General features: G+C 31.2%; 1 protein-coding gene across 1 annotated transcript; it reads right to left on the bottom strand.

The window, feature by feature from the left end:
* Window positions 1-1,978: 1,978 nt before the first annotated feature.
* Window positions 1,979-7,433, bottom strand: LOC141676473 (mitochondrial thiamine diphosphate carrier 2-like). Its single transcript, XM_074482127.1, has 8 exons — window positions 7,231-7,433; window positions 6,910-7,057; window positions 5,522-5,638; window positions 5,195-5,306; window positions 4,896-5,023; window positions 3,216-3,368; window positions 2,743-2,886; window positions 1,979-2,312 (listed from the first exon to the last, which is right to left on the bottom strand). Exons 2-8 carry the CDS (start codon window positions 7,024-7,026, stop codon window positions 2,094-2,096), a joined length of 990 nt encoding a protein of 329 aa, XP_074338228.1. The 5' UTR covers window positions 7,027-7,057; window positions 7,231-7,433; the 3' UTR covers window positions 1,979-2,093.
* Window positions 7,434-20,912: the final 13,479 nt, after the last annotated feature.

The following is a 20,912-nucleotide window of genomic DNA, read 5'->3' as shown; positions in this document are numbered from 1 at the left end:
TATATTATTTATATATACTACCTAAACCAAACTATAATAACCGGTAATTTTGTTCAACCTCTTGGTTTAGTTATTCTCTCTTTTTAATATCTCTACTAATCACAACTGTTAGATCTTTTTAATCAAATGATAATCTAATCATTTGATTTTAGTACTAAAAATATAAACAATCAAAAAATTTGGATTCTAATACCACTGTCTACATTCAAAATTAATTATATAAAATCAATCAACAATATACTATTTTAATATAAATAAAAATATAAAATATTATTAGAGACTCATGCATCGCATGGATTTCAAACACGGGTTTTAAACTAGTAAGTTTAATTCACGTTTACTCGAAAATTGATCGATTACCCCGTTCTTTTCATTGTCGACTATGACACACGATTTTTGGACGCATATGCTAGTAAGGAGTGCATCCTTGCATTTAGGAATCTTCTTTTTTAATTCAAGAAAGCAAAAAATAAAACATTACCTAATATCTCTTTACATCAGATTCAGTAGTTAAGCATTACCGAGTTGAGTCTGATTATGTAACTAATAACGTACCGATAAATTTAAATTAAAGTAATTGTGATATAATAATTCATTGAATTAGTATGAAACTGGAGGCTGAGTTTCAGTGGTATTGATCATAATTATAGTGGATTGTTATAATTTAATTTCATGACCGTGACACTGAAAATTTATTTCACATATACATCAGGCTAATGTATCCGATATACATAAACTTAGATTCCCTGTGGAAAAATGAAATGATAGACTTGTGTTTGAAAAAATATTCCAAAGACTAGAAGAAATATTCCAACTTATAGCAAGTAAATATGACGTGGTACGACTCTCACCCAGTAAGTAAAAAAGTACTCTCTCTGTCCCTCCCAATTGTTATCGTTTCTGGTAGAATATTCGACACGTATTTTAAGATGAAAAAAAATATAGTTCTTTAAATTTTTTTAAAATTTTATTTTTCTGAATAAAAGTTTAAACATTCTATTTTTATTCAAAAAAAAATTAAAAAAGTTATAGAACTCTACTTTTTATTCATTTTAAAATACGTGCCGGACACTCTCCCAAAAACGATAACAATTGGGAGGGACGGAGAGGGAATATCCGATTTTGATCCAAAAATAGAGGAAAGGAGGGAACTGATGAAAAGTTTGAATGTTATTTTAAATAGTACCTTTGAGTTGCTCAAGCAACTAATTTCTTTGTGAAAAAACCACCCAAAGACTGAAGATTTCATCAGTTGCTATGACGTGTAATTTTTCTGTCAAATGCTTACTCGTACAAGAAACACTACTATATCCATTTTGATGTGCGTCAGGTACCTTGCCTTGTTTAAGGGATGCCAAGGGAAGAAATTTTTTAGTGATTCCCAGGAATTTGCATTTTCCGGCCAGAGCTTTTCCAGTGAGTAATGCCAAAAAAATAAATCTATATTCATAATCTATATTGAACTCATTAGTGGCCGAGGACAACCTAAAGCTTCACAGTTACGATAATTCATTTGCGCTCTCTTGCAAAACCTCACTTATTAAATCGATGACAGCTGAGGTACTTTTCAAAAGAACCTCCAAACTTTTCATCAATTCCCTCCTTTGCCTCTTCTTGGATCGAAATCAAATACTTTTTACTGATTGGGACCGAGTCATACCAAGTCATTCTAATCTCTCTGTTGGTAAAATATCATTCATCTGTAGTTGGAAAACTGATTGTGTAACCCCATGCTCATTTTCCCAGGCTTCAAGGCTGTTTGATGCCAGATGCCAGATGCCAGATGCATCAATGCTAAACAAATACAGGCTAAATATTTCCGGTGCAGCGAACTGTTCATTTCATTCCCACAAAACAACTAAATTGTAGTACAATTCCATTCCTAAAACCTCAACAGTTCTCAAATCTTGTTGTATAATAACTTCCCGATTTCCTAATAATCCAAACTACAAAAATTGTGATACCATAACACGATAACTAAATTTATAAGGAAGCCCCTTTTCTGGGGCATTTGATATATGTAAAGACAAGTTGAAACTGTCAGAAACAGGTTTAAGGGCAAGTATCAGGTCAGGTTTAAGTCAAGGTCAGGTTCAAGTCAAAGCGGATTCTAACCAATCCGAAAAGAACTCATAAGTGACAAATGTTACAGCACCAGCAGGTGCCGCCTTCACAACTGAGGGGACAATACCCTTGTAGAGCCCAGCCCAACCCTCTTTCTGCAGAATACGATAAAGAGCATCAACCATGTTTGTGTAAGCTCGAGGTTCAAGTACAGCTCCATATTTCGGATGTCTTCGCAGTCCTTCTATCTGTAAACAGACACAATAAGAATAAAACAAAAGAATGTTTTAACTGGACTGGCAAACTGCTACCACTTAAATGTATACAAGTGACAGAACCATCCCTTGATCTTAAGTTTGTAGTTTTCCAATTTTACTTTCATCAATAAAATATTATGTACCATTTAGTTACTCATTCTGTCCCGTATCATTGACCAACACGAAAACCCCTGTCAGGCTACTAGATCACGGAGGACTCCCCTCTGGGATTTTAAAACACAATACTGACAGTAACAGTTACAGAAACAAAAACAATTAATTTGAAAATACATATACATATATATATATATTTAAATAGCTAATGATTTGGCAAGCTAGCATAAATAGTTACTAGTAGCAACGTAATCATTCTGAATATGGCTTGTAAAACCATATTAAGTGCTTGCTTCAAGTAAATTACCTGGAATCTCTTCTTGACCACATCAAGTGGATGGCAGACAGCTTTAGCACATGTACCTGCACCTAACCCACACACAAACAACTGGAAGCTCGAAATATAATCGTCAGATTGGTTTGCGTTCAGAGATTTTGAGCTGTTCCAAGCCTGGAAACATATAGATTTGATTAGTCTTCAATATAATCAATTTAAATGGTTTCCAAACAAAAAACAGCCTCAATATTTATAATAAAAATAAAATAAAGATGAGATTTGCTACTACTCCATATTAAAAAAACACCATTTAAGCACAGCAGTTAATATTCCTTATGGCAAAGCACATGGAAATACACTGGGCCGCTGAATTTAGCTGTCACTCATGGAAGTTTTGTTTTATGATGTGATATCCTCTCACATATCAAACACAGTCCTCGTCTCCCGAAGCACACCCCGGCTACCCACTCAAAAAAAAGAATTATCTAGGGATAGCAGCTTACCATGCACCACCTCTTGAACGTATCATACGTTCCAAATTGAAGGCCAGCATAAGGAATAATTTCAACCAATGTAGGTGATAGGCCAGCATACAACCCACGAAAGCCACGACTCTTAAATATATCTACAAATGCTGATCTCATATTTGGATGCACCTGAAAGGAGAATCATAAAAGGAGTTTTAAAACATATATTGAGTTTTAGTTTAGCAAACACTTTATCCAAAAACAAAAAACGTGAAATTTTTAGGAGTAATTATGATAAGATTGAATAAGATAAGGGAGTTCAAACTAATGTAGCATTTGTGTGGGTTACTTCGTGTCTTCCTCTGATAGATTATGCCACGTGTACTGATATCATGTCGTATTTGGCATTATTACTTGGAATAGCAGATAAATTCTCTATCCATGAGACCATGATACGTGCTAACCAAAGATGATAACTAAACAAAATCTGCAAAAGATTCCATCAATCTATAGGCTTGTTTCATTTTCCTCCTAATATAGTTGTGGTCTGTTTTAATTCGACTTGTAATATTAGCATTAGGATGACACATCTTGGTGAAAATCTCATTTTCTAATATATAGTTTCGCCCAACAGATGTATAACAGAGCCAAAAATACCTATAGCCAATATATAAACTGCCATGTAAATCTATGATTCTATCATAAAATACACAAACAATTAGTAAAATCTTAAAATTCCAGATAATATCAGATCACATGTACTAATACCATTTACTATATGTATGCATGACCACACTTAGGGTGACTGGCTGAGTATTTGACCAGTTCAGTTAGGCTGAACACCAGACTGAAACTGAAATTATATAATTTTCAGAAGTAGACCAAGCTGTACTAGCCTCAAAACAGAACCAAAGTGAAAAAGTCCAGTTAAATCGGTTCAGTTGATAAATATTTTGAAATTTCTCAAAAAAAAGAATATAATAATGTATACAGACTATTATTCTCAAATTCAAGTGTTCTAATTTTAACAATAAAACACAGAGATCCAGAAATTTGTAAAATTCCAAAGTTAAAGAACATTGATCTTTAAAGACAATTTGGGTATGAATACAAGGAAAAGGAATTTCGATTGAATGAGTTGTTTTGAATAATAAGTTTATTTGGCTTACTAATCAAATCAAAAGAAAAAAACTTAAAACCTCGACTTCGTATACATGAATATTGCAATGAGAATATCTAGGGATAAATTATTATAATAAGAAACGATAAAAAAGATATTTGGTACTGATCTTTTGGTTAAGATATCTGAGTTTGGCTATTCAAACAACACATTTATACATAGATACGTAAATGGAGAAAAACAGATGGAGTCAGCTAGAAAGGACTTTAATAGAAAGAGAGTGAGTGCCGTATTCAACAGAAATAAGAAAATGTTTAGTGCCTCTCATTTCAATACATGTTATTAATGTGTTTACCATATTATCTCATATGTATACTATTTAATTAAAAGTTCGGTCTATTTACTTAAAACCGATTTTACTTATTTTTTCAAAAAGAGACAACTGTAATCATTTCAATTTACTATAAAAGTAAAGCGAACTGGACCAAATTTGACGTTTAGCTTCGGTTATGCTCATGCTTCTACCCCTCTGTGCACACTCCCACAGTTCATAAGTTACTGCACAAAATCGCCACTATAAAGGTTTGCACCAATACCTTTGGCTCCCCTTGTGAAGCTAATAATGTCCTAACAAGATCAAACGGATATGATCCAACCGTTGCTGCACAGCCTGCTGCAGCACCACTTATGTAAGACAGGTATGGACTTAGATGAATGAAATATTCTGCAAGGCACAAAGAATTGGTACAAAGCACATGTGAGCACCAGATTCCGAAGGAGATGTATGATACCAGAAAAAACACAACAATGCTCCGAAAAATCTATAACCACAATATATAGTCAAAATAACGTTTTCGACTGAGTAAAAAATCAGTCATGCTGAAGAACAAGAAACCTGATTTAGAAGAACCAGCTGCCAGCGATTTCAACTTGTGCAAAACTGTGAATTGTATGGCCGTATATGGCATAACCATGAGAAGTGCTGGGACGTTACCGCGCCAAAATCCCTATAAGAATCAAACAGCATCAGCCTTGAATACGTAAAGTCGTAAAGAATTTCTGCAATTAACTGACATGAGATGAAATGCTCTTAATTCTTAGAGCAAAGCTATATAAGTTTCAGGTGTATAAGCCTGGCAGCATATACTGACATGTAGGTAGAATAAAAATGTTTATAGATATGACATCACTATGTGTGTGTTGAAGTTTAACAGAAACATACCGGAAGGCCTTCCTCTCTATAAATATCTTTTGTTGCTTGCAACATTCCGGTATATTTTGACGACCCATGCAATTGCTTACGTAGCAAAGCCCATGAAGAGGTGGGCTCCAGCTGAACCTGCAATAAATATCAAATACAATATATTTAACTCTTTATATGTGTGGGCATCATCCCCATTCCATTAGACTACATTAACAGAACATTCAGATTGACAGACGACAAACACGAGGTTTTTTGGCAAAGACAAAGATATATAATCCGTCATTCACTAAAGCATGTAACCAATGTCCCCAAAATAGAGTCGATCAAAATATATTGAAACATTCAATTTCTAAAAATGTATCGGGAAAAAAGTTTAAATACCCATAAGCACACCCACCAAATTGGCTGAAAATCTGTTTACTGTAAGATGTAACATATGAGCAATACAATTACTCCGAGTCACCTTTACTATTTCCAAGGATTAAGCCTACACCTCCTCTTACCACATCCACGGACATTAATTTAATACAACGTAGGTAAAGACAAAAAAACTCTCAAGAGGAAAACAAAAGAGTGCATATAAAATCTTTTCTGTGGTACGTCAAACCACCAGTGATGTACCAACCATCTACCAAACATAACTGTGTGGCCTATTCAAATTTAAATATATTACCACCATTTCGAAGTTTAAATATGACTTATGCATGAAAAGAACTTGAAAGGCACGCAAACTCCCACAGGAACTAAATACAGTAACCCCTTATAGTCATCTTCATACTCTTCGTCCTAATAAATGCACTTTCTATATGATCGAATCACATTCCTAGAAAATCACATATAAATTAGAAAAACGTAACGAAACAACTCAAAATAAAACAACATAAGCATAACTAATCATCGTACCATTAAAAAACAAAATCAAACTCGATCACCATAAAACGATCTCGATTTCAACTAAAACAGGCAATTCACATTCGTTCCAATACTAATAAAAAACAATATTACAACAAAACATCAAAAAGGTGATGTAACGAAACAACTCAAAATAAAACAAACATTAGCATAACTAATCATCACGCCACAAAAAAACAAAATCCAAGGTCGATCGCCTTAAAGCGATCTCAACATTAAATAAAAACAGGCAATTCACATTCTCAATACTAATAAAAACAATAATTACAACGAAAGACCAAAGCAACAACGTATTGAAGCAGCTAAAAATCAAACAAACTTAAGCATTACTAATCATCATACCTCTAAAAAACATAATGAAAGCTCGATCATTTGAATACTAATAACGGTTCATTTGAGACAAAAACAGGCAATTCACATTCATTTGAAAACTAATAAAAAAGGTGATAACTAGAATGAAACATGAATCTAACCTTGAAACCAAAGAATAATACCTGAAATCTAATCTTAATGACATCTAAAGGAGACGTAACGGTTCTCGAAACAGCACCAGAAGCAGCGCCAGCAGTAGCATTAATAAAAGCCTGTTTTAACTGTCCAGGCTCTTCCATACTATCCAATTCAACATACAAATAACATCACCTAACAACACAAATTAAACAAAACACAAATTATAATACAAATTAACAATGCTAATTGACAAAGCTCTTACAATTAGGGTTTTAAAACATAATCTAATCGAATGTTAAAATCACAATAAGAAATTGACAGAAATTAAAAATAATAATAAAAGAAGGTGATTTAAAATAAGTTACCTTATGAAGCAGCTGATTAAGAGTTATGATATGGCTGTGTGTGTATTGAATGTGGCGGTTACAATAGAGATAAGAAATTGGAAAAAGGAGGATTACGGGTAGGTTGGGTGTGTGTATAGGTGGGGTGGGGGGTTGAATTCAAAGGGAAAAGAAGATGAATAGAGAGTCGGCGAAGAGTCATGACATTTGTATATGGCGACATTTTATTATTGGAAACTTGCCTAATGTTTAAAACTGTGGATAAATAATTTAATTAATTCAGTACTAATTACTAATTCGTACTTTAACTTATGTTACATTTTCTTTTGTTGTGCGTTTCATTTACCGACTCAAATGGAGTATATCTTTTTTATTTATTTTTTAAATGAAGATAAACAAATAAGATTTTACCTTTTGATATTTAAACCTTTTCAAACGAGAATAACCCCTTATTCCCGAGTTTTAAAAAGGTTGAAAAATAAGTGTAAGATAAGTAAAATAATTTCACTTTTATTCTTAATCGTACTCCCGAGTTTATAAAAGGAACGAAAGCAAGTGGTCATGAATATAAATTTTACATACTTTACTTCCAAAACTTTCATCCTATTTTTGGGATGAAAGTATTTTACCTCCCTATTACTTACTTCATTTCCTAATAAAAACTCGGGAGTAACACCTGAGGGATTGAGAACTACTAGTTAATAAAAAAACTAGAATGATAGCCCATGCAAAGCACGGGACACATTTAATTTCATGAAATTATATTTCATATTATGATAATCGATTCATTTTTCAAAATAATCTTTGCATGTCGATTAATTTAAATTTTAGTTGTTGGTAGTAGCTCCTTTCGACCTTAGAATATGAATTAGAGTTTAGAAAAATGTTACATATTTGAATTTCTAAAACATTAAATGATTTTTATTATAATAATTATACAGACATTCTTTATTTTCTTTATTGAAGATTATAATAAAAATGGAAAGTCTTGCAAAGCACAAGGTGCTATGCATTCTAATTCCTATAATTCATCATTTAAATATATATATATATATTATAAGAAGTTATCGATATTGTCAACACAAGGTAAAAATGCAAAGCACAAGTTACTGTTTATTTCAGTCGCATCGCATAATATATGAAAACTTATAATGTAAAAATATTTTTTTATTTGTTTATTAAAAATAAAATTAAGTCTAACTGTTTACTTACAGGTAAGATTTGCAAACTAAATACTTTTTTATGCCCAGTTTACCGCAAAAGTTGTGATTATAAATTTCAATTAAATATATTAATGACAATCTTGTATACTCGTTTAGTAGGATAACGTGTTAAGCATACTGAATTTTCTAGTAAACTGTCGATTTTGTTATTATTTTCTTATTAAACACATTTTTGACAAAATTTAGAGACAACAATATCAGTGCATTCGTTGTAATTGTAGTCGTTTAATAGGATTAAAATATTTTATAATTTTGAATGAAAAATGAGAACCAATCTAAAACCCACATTTTTAATTACTTTAAATTTTAGTCACAACCTTTTTAATGCACCAATTATCACTTTTACGCATATTCCTACTTCATACTATTCCTATAACTTATTTCAAAGAATCCCTACCTACTCATTTCTGTCACCCTACAACTACACTCCGTCAACCTTAATCTTTCAAATCAGCTTCTTCATCGATCATATTGTATAGGTACATTTATCTTTCCCTTGACCACCTATCTTTCATCTTTAACAGTTTCAAATTCGTTCAATCAATTCTCATTCCGACTATTTCTCATTTTTCTATGATAATCTCTGATCAGGTTAGATTATTTTTAGAGTATTGTAATTATGAAGATGATGGTCGATATAATAATCATATGTTGATGATTAACGAGAAAAGATGATTTATGAGAAGATTCACATTTAAATTCATGATATTCCCACCTATTTTGATATTGTCAGAATCGTGAGATCATAAAATTTTGTATTTGTGCTAAATTTTAATATTGTATAAAACATTTGTTATTAGGATGAAAATTAGTGGCTCAAAAACGTTGTTCATATAAAAAAAATTTGTACAAATGGATTTTAATCATTACACAAATTTTTTATTATTTTTATTATTTTTATAATACACATATTTTTATTCAAAAAAAAAATATTTTAATATTTATAATTCCCATTTATTAAATGATTATAATAGATGTAAATAATAATTTCATTTGTTCATAGGATTAGCCGATATTAAAGTGAGATATGTGTAATTTATTTATTAAATAGATTTAAAAGCTCATGTTTAAGACATGTAGTTAATGATTTTACATAATTGTGTCTAAGGTTGTGTTGGTGTAATGGTTGTATACATTAACATAATCTTTCTTATTTCACGAGGTAACGAGTTCGATTTCCATCAAAAATATTTTTTTACTTAATATGGCTGAAAGGGTATATAAGTAATTTACTAAATAGGTGAAAAACCCATGTTCACCTATAATAGGTATAATAGATAGAAAGATAGATTGGATTTCAAAATGGTTTCAAAATATCATGTGATATTTTTGATTATTTATATATAATAAATAATAAAATAGACCTTAAACAATCATATCAAATTTATCGGCTCAAATAACTCAAAACGGCACATTTTTAATGTCACACTATTTTAGAACTATTTTTTCCGAGTTAGGTTTCTTAACCCAAATGATTAAACGAAAAAAAGGAAAGAATGCCCAAAATACACCATTTTCCAACTTTAAAGTGCCTAGAATATCCATCTACGAAACAGACTGTCCAAAAATACCCATGAACTACGCATGCTACAATGTGTATTCAATTTTTTAAAATTTTACAAAGAAAATATATATTGAACATGCGTATTCACAGTCTACGGTAACAATAATACGCGTGTTAAAATTGCGTATCCATGCCAGTCATACGTATTCTTTGTAAAATTTTAAAAAAAGGAATACGCATATTAGACATTTGGATTAAGTGGGTATTTTGGGCACTTTCTCCCGTCATTTTGGCACTAACTCCCAAATGGGGGATATTTTGATTTTTCAGCTAAGTATGATAAGATTTCTGAAATTTGTCATAATGGAGGTAAAAAAATTATTTTTTGATATTTTTGATATGAAAATCACATTCACACATATCCCATTTATACAATCATGACGTCTATATATCAATTCTGATATCATGTATTTGATTAATTGTTGAAATGAATATATGTAATATAAAATTTTGCATTCATTTATTGTAATTAATTTATTTTTTATTTTATTATAATTTTGGTTTATTAAAATATTTTTCCTCAACATTTATATTTAGTTGTTTAAACAGAGATGAAATGATGGAAAAAAATTAATTTTTCATACCTCTCTTCCCTACATACATCCTTGTTTTGAAAATTTTAAATTTCGAGGGTTTGAGAAATGAATTTGAAAAACAAAACTATAAATTAATATAAAATTGTAATGAACGAAATTTATAAGTGATTTCTAAACCCTCACTCTTAGTATCTTTTCTTATAGTGCTTAAAATTTTAAGTACAAATTGTCAATTACCATAAAATTATGCATTTAATAATTTATTGTTTATTAAAGTTTGAATTTTTATCTAGATTTTGTACATTTCTAAATAAATAATATAAATTAGACTCGAAATGATTTTATTCAATCTTATATAAAAATGTGTAATTTCCATTATAATCTACTCCTTTGTAGCAAAATGAAGAGGGCATCTAGCCGAGAGTATTTTCAATGGTGCTAGTTAAAACTGTTGGCTAAAATTATATAAAATACTAATAATATAAATTTGTAGAATCCGTAGATGATGTAGTCCAGTGAAGTTAATTATAACAATTGACTATATTTTATAAATAGTATATTATTATCATCTGAAATTGTTATAAATAGAATATATAATTTTGATAAGGCAATAGATGATGTAGAATATTACTACGGGTTTGTAGATATTTGACAAATATAGTCAAAATTGAGGGGTGAATAAATTTATAGATAAGATTTTGTACCATTGGAATGACTAATTTTTTACGTATTCTTTATATATTTTATATTTAATATGCCACATAATTTTTTAGCTAAGCACTTGGATGCTCTAAAAATTGCATAAAAATCAATTATATTTTCTATATAATTAGAATAAGGGAGTTTTGATAGTATGGTTTGGTTGTCATGGCAAACATAGTAATTTACTTTGAAAAAAAACAAAGCTGAGAAATACATATGTTATTAAATCTAAAACTAGTATGAAAATAATAATAATATTTTTTTAAAAGGTATGATTAGTTATTATTCTTTTTAATTTTATCAAATATAGTTCAAAAATATTCATAATTTGAGAATCACTTTGCAAAAATAAACGAGATTGAAATATATTTCTAATTATACTTTTAAAAGTATAACTAGCAATTATTCTTTATAATTGGGTTAAAAAAAGTTAAAAATGTCATTAATTCGGAGATAATTTAGAAAAAAATGTGAATGGAATTTAGATATATTATTTTACTATTTTTGCAAGAAAATATGAAATATTTACATATAATATAATGTATTTTGAGCGGCTGAAATAATGTGTGCGTGTGTGTATATATATATTTTGAAGATTTTAAATTTAGAAAAATATGAAATTTCATGAAAATATGTTTATAACAATAAAAATAACAAAAGGTTAACATTAAAAAATTGTGTATAAATATAATTTCACATTTTTTATGAATAAAAGTTTTATAAAAAATTATTGCAATAATAATTAGAGTAAAAGAGTTTTAATGGTATGGTTTGGTCGTCATGACTAAAGTAGTAATTTACTTTGGAAAAATGATGTGCCTAACAAGATACATATGTTTGATAAACCTAAAACTAAAATGAGAATAATAATAATAATTGAGAGTCCTTTTAAATGTATAATTATTTATCATTCTTTTCAATTGTATCAAATATAGTTCAAAAATATTCTTAATTTCAGAATCAATTTGCAAAAATAAACAAGATTGATATATATTTCTAATTATACTTTTAAAAGTATAACTAGAAATTATTCTTTATAATTGTATTAAAAAAAAGTTAAAAATGTTATTAATTCGGAGATAATTTAGAAAAAATTGTGAATGGATTTTAAAAAATATTATTTTATAATTTTTGAAAGAAAATAAAGAATATTTACATATAATATTATATATTTCGAGCGGCTGAAATTGTGTGTATACATATATACATATATGTAATTTGAAAATTTTAAATTTAGAAAAATATAAAATCTCATTAAAATATGTATATAACAATAAAAAAACAAAAGGTTAACATTAAAAACTGTGAATAAATATAATTTCACAATTTTTACAAATAAAAAATTTAGGAAAAATTATTTCAATTTTAAAAAATTATAAATAAAATGAATAAAGTTTCATGTATGGGGATAAAACTAGTAAAGAGATTTTGAACCGGAAAACAAAAATAAGAAAGGACTTGCTATTTAACTTTGTTCTGGCATGTTCATTGTGTTTTACATGGTCAACTAATTAAAAATACTAGCTTTGTTTATAAACTAAAATAATTTCTCGAATGAACCTAGGTATATATTAAAATAATTTTGTAACTAAAAATATGGTAAATGACGATATTTTAAATTTAATCTAATTTTTTATAGTAATTTTTAAGTCAATTTTTTATTTTAATAAAAACATGAACTTATGTAAACTTGTATGATTTAAAAGAAATAACTATATAGTTATTAGACATTAAATTAGATAAATATCCAAGAGTATGTTCTCTTATTTTTTATTTTTATACATTAAATATATGATTACATATGTGGGTCATTATTCAATGGAAAACCCTCTCATATAGATAACCTTGATTCTATTATAGAATCTCATCACAAATTATAAAATTTTATTTCAAAAAATATAAAATTCGATGTTAATCTAGAATAATAAGTATATTTGAATATAATAAAAAATTTAATAATTAAAATTTGAAAAAAAAATTGCTTTTAAATTTGATTATATAGTGGAACAAAATTTTGAATAGTGTGATTTTACTGTGATTCTACCATAGAACCATTTTAAACCTTTTTATTAAATTTCAATAATTTTTTAAATAAAAAAATTGTGTAATTTTGTTTTTTTAACTTGGTAGTTAAAATTTGTAACCATGTATGATGAAAAATGAAATAAAATATATATTTCATATTTTTAAGTATGTGTTCTCCACGGACATATGTGAGTTATGTGAGTTAATTTTACAATATGTATATATTTAAATAAGATCTAGATTAGCAACCCGCACGAACAAATATAACTTAAAAATAATATTATTTATAAATATGCTATGCCACATGATAAATATAACCAACTTAATTAGATTTTAATACATATACTAATAATTGATTTGATTAGATTCCAATCAATCTCCAATTATCTGATTAGTCCCTTACCAGTGTTTGCATCGATTAACTCTAATTCTCGCTTTTTGCGATATCACGTATCCTAAAAATTTTAAGTTAAAATTATAAGTGTTTTGTAAATTTATTGTGTGATTGATTAATTTATAATTATGTGTGTGTGTATATATATATATATATATTAGGTGTCCACGACGTGTTGGTCGGGTTGAAGATATTTTTACTTTTTAAAATCAGGCCTAATTGATATATGTTGTGTATATATTGTGTACTTGATGATTTCATGAACAAAACACCTTGGTAGATTTTACTTAGTGAAATTATGTAGCACTCGACGGATAAGGTTTATAGTCCCGACGGATGACTCAATATAGTCCCGACGGATGATGACTTATTATCCATCGAGTGAGTAGCTTATGTAACAATAAGTCTGTAGCACATTTCTGCATACACATTGTTTAGAATCTGTAGTAGTACTTAAGTCATGTTGACTTTAGTTAGATATGCAGAATAGGTTGATTAATTGTACATAGATGATGTCTTGTAATTCTGCATAAGTGAAGTAAAGTCAATTGCCTGATTACTACCCGACGGATAAACAACAATGAATTCGACGGATGATCAACAACCCGACGGATGATCTATAACTCGACGGATGATCATGAACCCGACGGATAAAGAATTCAAATATCTGTTGACAGTGACAACACAGTCACATGCGTCGAGTGGATGCAAATGGAATGTGGTAGCCTATTCAACTGGGTTTTCGAGAACAAAGAAGCATTGTCATTTCCATGCTATTATGAAGATATTCAAAGATGTTGGAATAGAGTAATAAAGTAGCATTATAATAGATTAGATAGTTTTATTTTATTATCCTGTCTCATTACTTTATAATCTTGGTGATATATAAACCAAGAAGTAGCAACTAAGGAAAAAACTGAGATAGAAGCAGATAAACATTTGTAAGCAGAATTCTTAGCATTTCTCTGCATTCTTAGTGTTCAATATTTGTAAGCAGCTGTAAGCTTTTTGCACACAGGGTTCTCTCGATATATATTATATATCTCTGGTGGAATCATTCAAATCCACCAGAAAGTTTTTAAAGACTCTTTTTTTTAATTACTTGTGTTTTGATTCATTTAAGTAACTATTCCGCATTGTGCTAATCAATTCACACTTATATATATATATATATATATATATTCGAGTTAGAACATTTTTAATCAAGAAGTTTCAAGAATTCCATTCAGCCCCCTTTCTGTAATTACTGTTATATTGTTAAGGGACTAACAATTGGTATCAGAGCAAGCTCTTAAGAAACAAAGAGTTTAAAGATCAAAACAGTACAGCAAGATGAACAAGAAGGATGTTGGAGTCAAGATTCCATTTCAGGATAAAGATAATTACCATCATTGGAAGGTAAATATGCATCTTCATTTGCTTTCTCAAGATGAGGCCTATGTGGACTGCATAGAAAGAGACCCTCATGTTCCAATGAGAGCTGCGACTGGAAATGATCCATCTATCCCCAAGAAAAGGCATGAATGGTCTGATCCTGACATTGAACAAGTCAGGAAGGATAAAAAGGCCATGAATATCCTGTTTAATGGAGTTGATGGTGATATGTTTGACAACATTATCAAATGCAAAACTGCCAAGGATGTTTGGGATACAATACAGATCATCTGTGATGGCACTAAGCAAGTTAGAGAAAATAAAATGCAGCTATTGATTCAGCAATATGAGCATTTTTATAATGAAGAAAGTGAGTCTCTCACTGACATTTTTAGTAGGTTTCAAAAACTGCTAAATGTTCTAAAGTTGCATGGAAGGGTCTATCAGACAAAATACTCCAATCTGAAATTCCTTAGATCTCTTCTAAAGGAATGGAAACCAATGACAGTCTCATTGAGAAACTCGCAAGATTATAAGGAGTTTACTTTGGAGAGACTGTATGGCATCCTGAAAACTTATGAGCTTGAAATAGAGCAAGATGAGAGGATGGAGAGAGGAAAGAAGAAAGGAGGATCCATTGCACTAGTTGCTGAGTTGGAAAAAGAGAAGGAAGAGAAGATGGAAGCTGTTGAGTCAACTTCAAGGGTCTGTGGAAGCAAGGGCAAAGGGCTAGTAGCTGAGAATGAAGATTTTTTGAGCTAAGATGACATGGAGGACATTGATGAACACCTAGCATTTCTTTCCAGGAGATTTGCCAAGCTCAAGTTCAAGAAGAACTTTGGAGCAACCAAGCCAAATAGAAATATGGTGGATAAATCAAAATTCAAATGTTTCAAATGTGGCTTGGCAGGGCATTTTTCCAGTGAGTGTAGAAAGTCAGATTCCAGCAAAAAAAAGTTTGAGCTTGTGGATTATAAGCAAAAATACTTTGAACTACTCAAATAAAAGGAAAGGGCTTTCATACACAAGAAAATGACTGGGCAACAGATGTTTTGGATGAAGATGAAGATGTCAGCTATGTTAATCTAGCCCTAATGGCCAAGTCTGATGAGACAGAAACAAGTTCTTTAAGTAATCAGGTAATTACTATAAACCTTGCACATTTATCTAAAGCTGAGTGTAATGATGCCATAAATGACATGTCTACAGAGTAATATCATTTGCGTGTTACACTTAAGTCTCTTACTAAAAAAAAAAACTAAAATCAAAGAAAATAATTTGTTTTTAAGTGAGAGGAATAATGTGCTTGAGTCTCTGTTCATTGATTTTGAAAAGTTAAGAATTAAGTGTAAGATTGCCAAGGAGGAATTAACTGAGTCTTTGAAGAAAGAAGAAATTTTGAAGAAGCAGCTCGAGCGTGAACAGGAGGTGATTAAGGCATGGAAAACATCTAGGGATGTCCATGCTCAAATCACCAAAGTTCAAGGAATTGAGTCTTTCTGTGATGTAGCCTGGAAAAAGAACAAAGAGAAACTAGAACCAAATTTGGTAGATGGAGTGCTAACAGATGTAGACTCGACGAATGATGAGGATCATCCGTCGGATAACAAAAAGGGTTATCCATCGAATGATAAAAATCCTCATCCGTCGGTTGTGAGCAAGCCTATTAGTAAAACCAAACTTGTTAAGTTAAATGAAAAGTATGGATCTGTTTCCAAGAACTTTGTTTCAAGAGAATCGAGTCAGGAAAAAGGCTAATGTTGGTCACATGACTGTCAAACAGTTAAGTGACAGACTTGAAAAGATTGAGGTAAAAACAGAGTCTAAAAAGAAAAATAATAGAAATGGTAAAGTAGGGATTAATAAACACAATAACTACACACCTGATAAATATGCTCCTAGAAAAATCTGTGTCAAGTGTGGTAGTGTAAATCATTTGTCTGTTAATTGCAAATCTGCCATGCCTACTTCCATGTATGTGTCACCTCACTTTACCAACATGAATGCCATGCCTCCCATGCCTATGAATGTTATGTCTACACAGAATTTGAATGCACAGTTTGCTAACATGCCATTTGCACCTAATCCTTATTATGCTGTATTTAGTATGCCACAAATACCATTTAGCATGCCTTACTGGAATAACATATTTACTAATAGCATGCCATTCCCTGTTGATTATAATATGCATGATAATTCTGTTGCAGTGAATGGTTTCAAAGGCCCAACTCAAATGACCAAGGATGAATCTGATATCCCCAAGTCAAATGAGATAAAGCCTAAGAAACAGAAAAAGAAAGCTAACAAGGCAGGACCCAAGGAAACTTGGGTACCAAAATTAACTTGATTTGATTTTGATGTGTGCAGGAAAACATAAAGAATCTTTGGTACTTGGATAGTGGTTCTTCAAGACACGTGACTGGTGATTCTACCCTACTCACAGAGTTTAAGGATAGAGCTGGCCCAAGTATTACTTTTGGAGATGACATCAAGGGTTATACTGTGGGATATGGCTTGATTTTAAAGGACAATGTCATCATTGAGGAGGTTGCCTTAGTGGATGGTCTCAAACACAATCTGTTGAGTATCAGCCATCTTTGTGATAAAGGCAATTCAGTAACCTTCAACTCAGAAGCCTGTGTTGTGACTAATAAAAGAAGCAACAAAGTGGTTCTCACTGGTGTGAGGAAAGGAAATGTGTACTTAGCTGATTTCAACTCATCAAATGCAGAATCTGTTACTTGTCTTCTCAGTAAAGCAAGTCAGGATGAAAGTTGGCTATAGCACAAGAAGCTATCCCATTTAAACTTCAAGACCATGAATGAGCTAGTAAAGAAAGAACTGGTTAGAGGCATTCCTCTAGTGGAGTTTTCTAAGGATGGACTGTGTGATGCCTGCCAAAAAGGGAAGCATATTAAAGCATCATTCAGGAAGAAACTTGATTCAACAATTGAAGAACCTTTGCAACTGCTACACATGGATTTGTTTGGACCAGTCAATGTGTTGTCAATCTCAAGGAAAAGATTTTTCCTAGTAATTGTAGATGATTTCTCAAAGTTCTCTTGGACATATTTCCTAAAGTCTAAAGATGAGTCTAGTGAAATCATCATCAATCACATAAGGCAAGTCAATAATCACCCTGATTTCAAGGTTAGAAGAATCAGAAGTGACAATGGAACCGAGTTCAAGAATTCTGTCATGAGAGCATTTTATGAGGAAAATGGGATTCTGCATGAGTTTTCAGCAGCAAGAACTCCACAACAGAATGAAGTAGTGGAAAGGAAGAACATATCACTTATTGAAGCTGCAAGGACAATGCTTGAAGAATCTAAACTACCAACTGGGATGAAGCTGTTAATACTGCATGCTACACTCAGAATATTTCTCTGGTTAATCAAGCAAGATGCATGATTCCCTATCAATTGTTCAAGAACAAGAAACCAACTCTAAATTTTCTTCATGTCTTTGGCTGCAAATGTTATATTCTGAGAAATTAAACTGATCAAAATGGAAAGTTTGATGTTAAAGCAGATGAAGGAATTTTTGTTGGATATGTTGTTGGTAAAGCATATAGAGTCTACAATCTAAGAACCAACATTGTTATGGAATCAATACATGTTGTGTTTGATGATAAAAAGATTGAAGGACTGAAAGATGGAGATTACCATGAGAGCCTCAAATTCGATAATGTAGAGATGGTTAGTGATGATAGTGATGATGAAAGTGATCAAGAAACTGTATCTAAGGATAATGCAGAAAAATCTACTACCAATGAAGCCCAAAACTCAACATCTGTCGAGTTGCATAATGCTTCATCCGTCGGGAGGCAATCTGCTCTATCCGTCGGGAGACAACCAGCTTCATCCGTCGGTACTCAAAATTCACCATCCGTCGGGTTATCAAAAGGAGCATGAAGTCAAGATAGATCACCTACAGAAAGTTCCCCTTTCTTAAATCAAAGATCCACAAACTCAGGGGGAGTTTCGAACAGTCAAAACTCAATCACACATCAAGACAACAATGAGGCCTCTTCATCTAGAGCTAATCTACCTCAACAAAGGAAATGGACAAAAGATCACCCCTTTGAGCTTATTATTGGTGATGTTTCTTCTAGAGTTCAAACCAGAAGAGCAACTCAAGAAGAATGTATATACAACAACTTTCTTTCCAAGGAAGAACCAAAGAAGGTAGAAGAAGCTTTGTTGGATCCTAATTGGATTTTAGCTATGCAGGAGGAGCTAAACCAATTTGAAAGGAATAATGTATGGAAGATGGTGCCCAAGCCTAAAGGAAAGAATCCAATAGACACCAAATGGGTATTCAGAAACAAGATGGATGAAAATGGCATAGTAGTCAGGAAAAAAGCTAGATTGGTTGCTAAGGGCTATTGTCAACAAGAAGGAATAGATTTTGATGAAACATTTGCTCCTGTTGCAAGACTTGAAGCCATCAGAATCTTCTTAGTCTATGCAGCCCATGCCAATTTCAAGGTCTATCAAATGGATGTCAAAAGTGCCTTTTTGAATGGAGATTTGGAGGAGGAAGTCTATGTCAGTCAATCTCCTGGTTTTGAAGATCCAAATTTTCCAGAACATGTCTATTATCTTTTGAAAGCACTTTATGGACTGAAGCAAGCACCTAGAGCATGGTATGACACTTTATCAAAGTTCCTTTTGGGAAATCACTTCACAAGAGGTACTGTAGATAAAACTTTATTTTTCAGAAATGTTAATGGCTCTAGTATACTTGTTCAAATTTATGTAGATGATATTATTTTTTGCTCTACAAATGAGAAACTTTGCAAAAAGTTTGCCATATTGATACAAAGTAAGTATAAAATGAGTATGATGGGAGAACTGACTTACTTTCTTGGTTTACAAGTTAAGCAAGTTAGTGATGAAATTTTCATTAGTCAAACTAAATACATTTTTGATCTTTTAAAATAGTTTGATCAAGTGGATTGCACATCTGCAAAAACTCTCATGGCCACTGCAACTAAGCTTGAATTAAATACTACTGAAAAGTCTGTGGATATTTCAAGTTATAGGGGTATGGTTGGCTCACTTCTGTACTTAACAGCTAGTAGGCCAGATATAATGTTTGCTACATGTTTATGTGCTAGATTTCAGGCTGATCCTAGAGAATCTCACTTAATAGCTATTAAGAGAATTTTTAGATATCTCAAGGGAACACCAAAACTTGGCATTTGGTACCCTAGGGATTCTGGTTTTGATCTAACTAGTTATTCAGATGCAGATTATGCAGGTTGTAGAATTGATAGAAAAAGTACAACAGGAACATGTCAATTTCTAGGAAACAAGCTTGTGTCCTGGTTCAGTAAAAAGCAAAATTCAGTTTCTACTTCTACAGCTGAAGCTGAATATATTGCTGCTGGCAGTTGCTGTGTACAGATTTTATGGATGAAAAATCAATTGCTAGACTATGGTTTGCAAGTTGAAAGGATTCCTATCTTCTATGATAACACAAGTGCAATTGCCATCACTGAAAATCCAGTACAACATTCAAGGACAAAGCATATAGATATCAAGTACCATTTCATAAGGGAACATGTAATGAGTGGTACTGTAGAACTGCATTTTGTTCCAAGTGAGAAGCAGCTTGCAGATATCTTTACCAAGCCACTGGATGAATCCACCTTTTCAAGGTTGGTAAGTGAGTTAGGTATGCTTAATTATTCTTAAATCTGTATGAGTTAATTTGCAAGTTGAAATGCAGCCAGAAATTTAATTGATTTTTCATTCTGGGATGAAATTTTGGCTAAGTCAAAATTTACATCTCGACGGATGATCTTTATCCATCGAGTTTGATCATCCGTCGGTATATTATTTGCTAATAAAAATCAATTATTTTTTCTGGAATATTTT

The sequence above is a fragment of the Apium graveolens genome, chromosome 8 (genome assembly GCF_009905375.1).
Source record: "Apium graveolens cultivar Ventura chromosome 8, ASM990537v1, whole genome shotgun sequence".
Classification (NCBI taxonomy): domain Eukaryota; kingdom Viridiplantae; phylum Streptophyta; class Magnoliopsida; order Apiales; family Apiaceae; genus Apium; species Apium graveolens.
The sequence above is the reverse complement of the archived record's forward strand: the minus strand, read 5'-3'. Positions and strand labels throughout refer to the sequence as shown.

Bases quoted from the DNA above. Each gene is read 5' to 3' on its own strand.
- LOC141676473 (XM_074482127.1), bottom strand. From the start codon at position 7,026: ATGGAAGAGCCTGGACAGTTAAAACAGGCTTTTATTAATGCTACTGCT. The intron at 5,307-5,521 runs GTATGTTTCTGT...TGATTCTTATAG, and splicing joins ATAGAGAGGAAGGCCTTCCG to GGATTTTGGCGCGGTAACGT. The intron at 2,887-3,215 runs GTAAGCTGCTAT...ATATGTTTCCAG, and splicing joins CGTTCAAGAGGTGGTGCATG to GCTTGGAACAGCTCAAAATC.